The sequence below is a fragment of the Podarcis filfolensis genome, assembly GCF_964270895.1.
Source record: "Podarcis filfolensis genome assembly, chromosome: 5".
In the NCBI taxonomy this organism is placed as follows: domain Eukaryota; kingdom Metazoa; phylum Chordata; class Lepidosauria; order Squamata; family Lacertidae; genus Podarcis; species Podarcis filfolensis.
In genome coordinates, this window is record NC_139608.1 from 49147830 (window position 1) to 49156387 (window position 8558).

At 42.8% G+C, this 8558-nt stretch overlaps 1 protein-coding gene across 2 annotated transcripts in view; it reads right to left on the reverse strand.

The window, feature by feature from the left end:
- The window catches only part of NRAP (nebulin related anchoring protein), a 58374-nt gene extending 53239 nt beyond the window's left edge, over nt 1-5135 (reverse strand). For both annotated transcript variants that reach the window (XR_014548823.1, XM_083616524.1), the window contains exons 1-3: nt 4818-5135; nt 4342-4436; nt 2005-2092 (exon numbers count right to left, since the gene is read on the reverse strand). Coding sequence is in view for 1 of the 2 variants with exons in the window: in XM_083616524.1 (XP_083472650.1) it covers nt 2005-2092; nt 4342-4436; nt 4818-4889 (255 nt within the window). In the remaining variant the exon portion in view is untranslated. The remainder of the gene's footprint in view (nt 1-2004; nt 2093-4341; nt 4437-4817) is intronic.
- Between the last annotated feature and the right edge of the window lie 3423 nt (nt 5136-8558).

Here is an 8558-nt window from a genome sequence, read left to right on the forward strand (position 1 = left end):
ACTTTACAATTTTGTTAAAAACTCAGATCCAAGTGCCAGGTTCATCAGAGGTTTGAAAAGTCTTTTTGTGTGTGTGTTTAGCAAACCTAGGTTCAGATTCTAATGAATCTGCAGACACTTTTTGATTTGGTGTCAAAGACTTGACAGTTTCAGCAGAGTTTTCCTTTGAGTTTCCTGGTTCATTTGAAATGAAATTTCAAAGGATGACATGGGACCGTGAAACAAAGCGGCAGAAACCGTGCGCACGAACTCTTCTAACTGACTGAACCCGGCATACTTTCCACACCTTAGATCAGCATCCCTAACAATTTTTTGGTGAGGAAGAACGTAGATTTTCAATGGCTGAAGGAACCACTAAGATGTTCTGCAGTTCTTATTTAAGTAGGGCTCCTACAGAGACGCACTTTGTGAGTATAACCAGGTTTTAAAAATGCACAGACATTAAAACTTGGAGTTTTCGCATTGCGTCATAAGCATAATCATTCAGTTCTGCACTTCCTTACACTTGAAGAGTCTTAGGTGGACAAACCATGTGTCAATGTGCAAAATACGATCCCTAGTCACTACAACATTGGGGGCAACTCTGAATGTACAGCCTCACTGCATGCGTGGGATTGTCCTTAGCACTGAAATGCTAACACCTGGTTATGCAACTGCTTTGTACATACATTGCAACAGCAGTGATACTATTTGAATTTGAATGGACTCCCTTGGAAGGTGGTGGAGTCTCCTTCATTAGAGGTTTTTAAGCAGATGTTGAATGGCCATCTGTCATGGATGCGCTAGTTGAGATTCCTGCATTGAAGGGGCTGGACTAGATGGCCTTACCAACTCTACAATTCTATGAATGGTACGCTGGTTTGACAGCCACAGACAGGAAGTCCCTACAGAGGGTGGTGAATACAGCACATGACATCATGGGCTGTCCTCAGAGTTCGCTAGGTGACATCACAGGAGACCGCTACCTCAGGAGAGCGAGGAAAATTCTCAGGGACGACTCACACCCTGGCCACCACCTCTTTAATCTCCTACTTTCAGGCAGGAGATACAGAAGTATAGTCAGCTGCACCAACAAGTTAAAGAACAGTTTTTATCCATGGGCTATTGGGCTGCTGAATGGGAAAAAATAGTTGTGCAATTGACTTCCGACAAGCACACGGAGCGAGCACAAGACTGAGTGTATGGGGGGGAGGCTTGTTTAATTTCACTGCACACAGGTGGTGTAGTGACAATAAGGGTTTATTGATGATGATGATGATGATGATGATGAAGAAGAAGAATCAGGCTGCTAATGTATTTTTTCCCCTTCTGTCTTTACAATGTAAGTCCACAAGAGAACCCTGGGCAGTCCAGTACAAACCCATTCCTTCAATTCTAACCTGGTGTTTGAATTGATGCGGAATTCATACCATTGGATCAAGGTCAAGCCTGAAAGCAGTCACAGTTTGCCCTTGTGTGGCTTCCACATGGGGTTTAGTTAACTGAGATTTGGCTAACACAGGTTCTATCTTCTGTAACAACCTTCAGAAGGTAATAGGATGATCCAAGAAAGGGACCCACATTGTAAACAACTTCACTGGCACTGAAATACCCTCCAATTCATTCTGAAAGGGCAGCATTTGATAGTTAGATTCATTTTTGATGGTCAGATATCTGATTGGCTAAGATCACCCATATGATGAGTATAGGATCCATTACTCTCACTTTAAAGGTAGCATTTGTGCTTAATAGTGCACATACAGTAACCAGTTCATGTGACTACACAGCACTATGATGTGATCAGGTACAGTATGTGATTGCTAACTGGCTGAGATCGCTTTAGAAGAAATGAAACTGGGAAAAGAGATGGCACCAAAGCAGCAGCAGAGGTGGGAAACTGCATACAGATATGAAAAAAGGAGGATGAAGGGTTTGGTCCTTCTATCATCTCCCTAAAAAGAATATGGGTGGCTATGCTGATATGACTGACAAATATTAAACACATTAATTCCTAAGGTATCTTACCTCGCTTACTGCTTCAGTCTGTTTTTTCACATTTATATTTACTGGTGTCTCAAAAACACTTGTGAATGTGTTGTTTTTTGGATTATGTCTGTAAAAAAAAGCAGATACAATTTGGAAAGAAATAATCAATGTCCCTCCAAAAACCAAATACATCTTATATGTATGTATATATGTTAAAACACAGAACTGATTGCTAAAATACAACTAGCATCTCACATACAAAGTTTAATTTTGAATAGTTATCTACATATTAATTTAAAGTTTCACTCTATTAATGTTGCTTTTCTAATAACAAAAGGAAACTGCAGAATAAAAAACCCAAAAAACAGAAGCCACTTCATCATTTCAGAACATCTGAGAAAAACCTGAACATATCGACTTGCAAGTTGAAAACACTGTATTTTACTTATCTTTCAGCTCTAACAGCCACACTTATATTAAATTATCATTATATGCAACAAAGATCAAAATGCAGTAACCAGGTTATGAATATCTGATCTTTCAAATAAAAAAAATCAAGAGCGCGTAAAATCATCCAAGTTTAAGGAGAATTTTTTCTTCTTTTTTTTCCTATTACACCACATGGTCCTTTTCATAATCAGTGCTGCACATTATAAAGATTTTCACTAAGGAACCTTGGGGTCAGTTAGACTTCAATAAAGTTGCTACATAAAATTAGCCCCCCTTAAAAAAAAAAGTATTTACAACTGTCTTGTGGACTGTCCATTGATCCCAGATGCCTGCCACCAGATAAACTGAGCATCTTTGTGCCAACTCTGATTTCATAATATAATGGCTGAGTGAGTGCTCCATCACATGCTGAAAGCTTCTTGCAATTCACAATGAGATTTTATTGCACCCTGACAGGCAAGCCTCATAAACTGTTTTTCATTACTACCTGGTGCCATGTAAGGTATAAAGTGCATATCAGGAAGCTGGAAAAATTTTTTATTTATATCTCTCAAACAAGAGCAGAATGGCGACTGCTGATATCACCCATATATAGCTATTGTATGTCCAATGCCACCTAGTGACGAAATTATATAACAACACTATCCATCAAGCACCAAGATACATTTAAGCCAATACAGTGGTACCTCTGGATGCGATCGGGATCCATTCCGGAGCCCCGTTCACATCCTGAAGCGAACGCAACCCGTGTCTGCGGGTCGCGATTCGCCGCGTCTGCGCATGTGTGTGACGTCATTTTGAACGTCTGCACATGCGCGAGCAGCAAAACCCGGAAGTAACGCATTCCGTTACTTCCAAGTCACCGCGGAGCGCAACCCAAAAACTCTCAACTCAAAGCTACTTTAACCCGAGGTATGACTGTATATGTCACTGCACACAGGCTACACTTTTACAACATAAGGATTATTCCACATTTCTTACGTAATAACTGCAAATGACTACCAATGTTTAAATGTGCATTTAATCATCCCAGAGACACTGTTGTGTATTGACTAGATCATAGTTGTTGTTTTTTACTAAATCCCGCTCCAGCTATGGGACTCTAAATATGGCCTTGGACAAGTCACGTTGTCCTAGACAGCAATTTAATGTGTTGTAGGAAATCTATGGTTATCTTTTCTCCTTTGGGTTTAAAAAATTGTGTAGCAGTCATTGGGAGGGTCTGATTAATTTTGGAACTGTGACACTATGTGGATGTACGTAAATGCTGTTGCCTGTATTATTTTCCTCATGAAAATAAGGCCAAGTAGTTACTACTTAACTTATCATGGGGGAGAGGGGGAAACACAGATACAGTTCAGGTACTGAAATATTTCCCCTCCACTGAGCACATAGCAGCTTCAAGATGGGGGCAATTTTATTGGGTATATGACATGGTGGAAAGGGGCTGACATGGAGAAAGAGATATAGATATCTAGCAATGAGAGATACTCTTAACCATTAACTCAACAGATAGGCCACATCACATCTAGTTGGGCTCTTAACCTAAGCAATCACTACATTGAGTTCCTTGGATTTAAAAATAATATAATAGTCTGTACCAAAGTATGCTTTTACACTAGTTAAATTTACTCAGCTCTGATCCATAGAAGTTTTTCTCACAATATGTTAAGGCGCCATAATCCTGTTTTCAGAACTTTCCTTTTCTTTCTTGTTGTTTACTATGTTAAAGTGATATGACTACACCTCAGGAGTTTCCTACAGTTTTTCAGAGTAAAAACACTGAGAATAAAGCAAACTAATGTATGGGGTGGACTGATAATCTAAAAATGACTTCCATAGTATCAGAATTCGATCCAGACTGAACCTGTTGATGGATAATATAGGCATAATGTTGCCTTGCTATATATCTGGAGAAAAACTTACGCTTGACAGTAAGGCATTTTCTGGTGGCTAACAAAGTTATTCACGGTAAGCATCATCTTGCAGACCTCGCAGTGAAAGCAGGCTTTGTGCCATGTCTAGAAATAGCAAGGATAAAAATACAGTGAAAGTTGCTTGTGTTTCAGATTTTATTAGTCTGTTTTAAAAACGTATAACTGATTATTCTTGGCAGTCTAATAAACAACTCTTCTCACAGTCTGAAAAAGCATATGCCAAAGATCAATTTCCCGCGTGTAACCTTTAAAAGATGTAAAATGTTTCGCCAAATTACACCCTTGGCAAAGTTCAATTCTGACATCCAACTTACCCGACATGAATTAAGATTATGAAAGTGTAGAATATTTTCTACCAAGTTAAATTAAAGGAGATGCAGGTTGTCTATCCGAAAGCATATTAGTGGGTTATTTATGTAAGATATTTTTTTTTCATAATGGTGAAGAATAACAGCGTCTACTGACCTGATCAATACAGCTAATCTTCTCTGCGGGATAAACCCCATAGCCACATCTGGCACAAGGCTGAATATTCATCCTGAAATTATCGAAGGAAATAGAAAAGACTGTATCAAAATTTCAAAGGAAATTATAACTTTAAAATGCCTTGTTTCCTATAAATCACACTCCGGTCTTGTCACGCCAATCCACAGTCCAAAGCTTCTCCTTGCCTACTGCTGAGCTTCTACTTCGAACTCAGCTGTTGTCTGGTTTTTAAAGCTGCCAGTTACTAAGAGGGGCTATTTTGGCAACTGTGTAAGAGTTCATGGAAGGGAAAGAGACGGGAGAATTCAGCAACACCTTTCTCTAAATAGAAGAGTGAACTCACAGTGAAGCATCATGGTCATATGAGCAAGAACATCTAATTGTTAATATTTAAGCTATGGGGTTTAACGGTGAGTTGCCAGAACCTCAGGATGGACTTCTAAATATATGTCGCTTCATCTTTAGATTATTACCTATTCGCAGAGTGTCATTATTACAGAAAGAAGAGCATGGCAAGGCAGCTTCCCAAGAGAGTTCTGTACACAACTTGATTCAGTTTCCAGCACTGACAGGAAATGGAACACAGTGCCCACAATATACCCCACGTCAAGATTGTTCCTCACAATATACGCTATCTGGCCACAAAATGCTATGGTCAGTCAGCCTTAACAGACCTTGCCCAACTGAAAAAGGCTTGTTTAACAGCATATATTTCTCTAGATGAAGTACCGTATATACTTTTATCATAGCTGTCAACTTTCAGATTTGAAAATAAGGGATCAGCAGACTCAAAAAATAAGGGATCAGGAGCCTCGCCTGTCCCGGGGACAGTCTACGGGATATCTAACAATCTGGGATAGCAGAGGGGAAGCAGCGCTGGAATAAGGGAATTTCCCACAAAAAAAAGGGAAGGTTGACAGCTATGACTTTTATTCCATATGTGCAGAATGCCATACGTTTTGAGTCAAAATCTGCGTTGTAGTGATTGGGACAAATTTGTCCTGGAAGAGTTGGCAGGGATTCTCCTCAGTATCCCCACATCCATCATTCTAGACCAGGGCTCACCAAACTTTGTTCTGTGAATCTTCAGTCAGCTGGTCTGTAGTGTGTCTGTGGCTTTGTGGTTGAAGACAGAAGATGGCATATCCACTGTACTGTAATTTACCGTATTTTTCCGTGTATAAGACGATGTTTTTTGCTATAAAAAATAGGCAAATTTGGGTGACGTCTTATACACGGATAGTGAATGCAGAGGGGGAAGTTCAATTAATGGCAGCAGCAAGCAGGAGAATGGCAGCGGCGATTGAGCGGGTGATTGGTGGCTGTGGCAAGGGCTGCTGGCGATTGGCTGTGGCTATTGGGCAGGCAATTAGTGGCTGTGGTGAGGTGGACAGCGATTCGCAGCTGAGGCAAGTGGGCGGGTGGGCCGTTGGTGGCAGCGAGCGGGCAGACAATTGACAGCTGCTGCAAGGTGTGCGATCAGCAGTGGCTGTGGCAAGCAATCAGCAGTGGCGGGCAGGCGGGTGAGCAATTGGCGAAAGTGACCTCCCCCCCCTATCCTAAAAGCTAAACAATTTCTTTATTTTCAGTTTAAAAAATATAGGGGTCGTCTTATACATGGGGGCGTCTTATTCACGGAAAAATACGGTAATATTTTAATAGTATTGTATTGCATTTTATTTCTTATAATGTACCGTATTTTTCGCACTATAGGACGCACTTTTTCCCCTCCAAAAATGAAGGGGAAATCTGTGTGCATCCTATGGGGCGAATACAGGCTTTCGCTGAAGCTTGGAGAGCGAGAGGGGTCAGTAGGCACCGACCCCTCTCACTCTCCAGGCTTCAGGAAGCTATCAGCAAGCCTGCGAAGCCTGCGGGAGTTCCCCAGGGCTCCCTAGGCTGCGGATAGCAGCCTGCTGCCCCGTGCGCGCTGAAGCAGAGCGCCCCGCGCTTCGGGCAGACATCCGCAGCCTGCCGCCCGGCGCGCGGGGCGCCCTGAAGCAGAGCGCCCCGCGCTTCCGGCAGACATCGGCCAGCCCCACAAGCTCGGGGGACAGCGGGGAGGCGCAGCGCCGCCATCTCGCTGTTCCTCGACCTGGTTTGGAGGCTGGCGCTGGGGAGAAGTGCGCTTCTCCCCACGCCAGCCCCACAAGCTTGGGGGACAGCGGGGAGGCGCCGCGCCGCCATCCTGCTGTTCCCTGACCTGGTTTGGATTCCCCGACCTGGTTTGGGGGGGTGAAATAAAGGGGGGGGGAATTTTCTTTATTTCACCCAAAAAAAACTAGGTGCGTCCTATGGGCCGGTGCGCCCTATGGGGCGAAAAATACGGTACTTTATTGTATTACAATTTGAATTCTATGGAGGTGGCCTGGGGAGAGGGAGGGTGGCACGAGAGCCCTGTGGGTCTGATAGGGATCCCTGGAGGGTCACATTCTGCCTGAGGTTCCCCATCCCTGTTATATTTATTTTATTTTATAAACCTACCTATAGAACTTATATCTATCGGACTATAAATATAGAAATATTCATATATATATATATATATATATATATATAATCGTATACATATATATAATCATATATATATATATATATATATATATATATATATATATAATCCTACATATATATTCCCATATATATATCTGGGAAGCGGGTGGTGCTGTGAGTTAAACCACAGAGCCTAGGACTTGCTGATCAGAAGGTTAGCAGTTCAAATCCCGGCGACGGGGTGAGCTCCCGTTGCTCGGTCCCTGCTCCTGCCAACCTAGCAGTTCGAAAGCACGTCAAAGTGCAAGTAGATAAATAGGTACTGTTCCAGCGGGAAGGTAAACGGTGTTTCCGTGCGCTACTCTGGTTTGCCAGAAGCGGCTCAGTCATGCTGGCCCCATGACCCGGAAGCTGTACACCTGCTCCCTCGGCCAATAAAGCGAGATGAGCGCCGCAAACCCCAGAGTCGGCCACGACTGGACCTAATGGTCAGTGGTCCCTTTACATACATACATACATACATATATATATATATATATATATATTAAAAAGCAGGACTTTACAGCAAAACATAGGGACCTGTCTTACCAGAATCAGGCTCTTCCAGTTCAATAGTGTCTGCACTGCCTGGCAGCAGCAGCTCTCCTGGATTTCTGAGAAACCCCTGCTGAAATACATCAGGAATGGCCATTTTTAGATTTTTCTTGGGCTGAAAATAATGAGACACAATAGGAACTTAGGAATCTGCCTTAGACCGAGTCACACCATTAGTTCATCTAGCTCAGTATCGTCTACACTGACTGACAGCCGCTCTTTGGGATTTCAGACAGGGAACATTCCAAGTCCTACCTAGAAGATGCCCAGGATTGAACCTGGGACCTTCTGCATGCAAAGCAGATTCTGTATCACTGATCTGCAACCCTTCCAAAGACCAGAGACCCACTCAGAAGATTGAACAGGAGGATAGCTCAGTCAGCCTAGCTAGGAACCCCTACTGCATACACACTCCAATCTCCACTAAGTGGCTGCAGGAGATTTCAGGAGCTCCAGGCACCTACCCAGGGTTGTGTTTCCATTGGGAGGATCCAAAGCAGTGGAGACTAGTGCCTTTATTCATTGACACCTGGAAGTCTTCACTGGAGGTGGTGCAGAATATTATGCCCCCAGAGTGTCTCTCATCGCCCATCATTGCTTCAGCATGGAACCAAAGCAGCAGTCGGTCATGGCTCC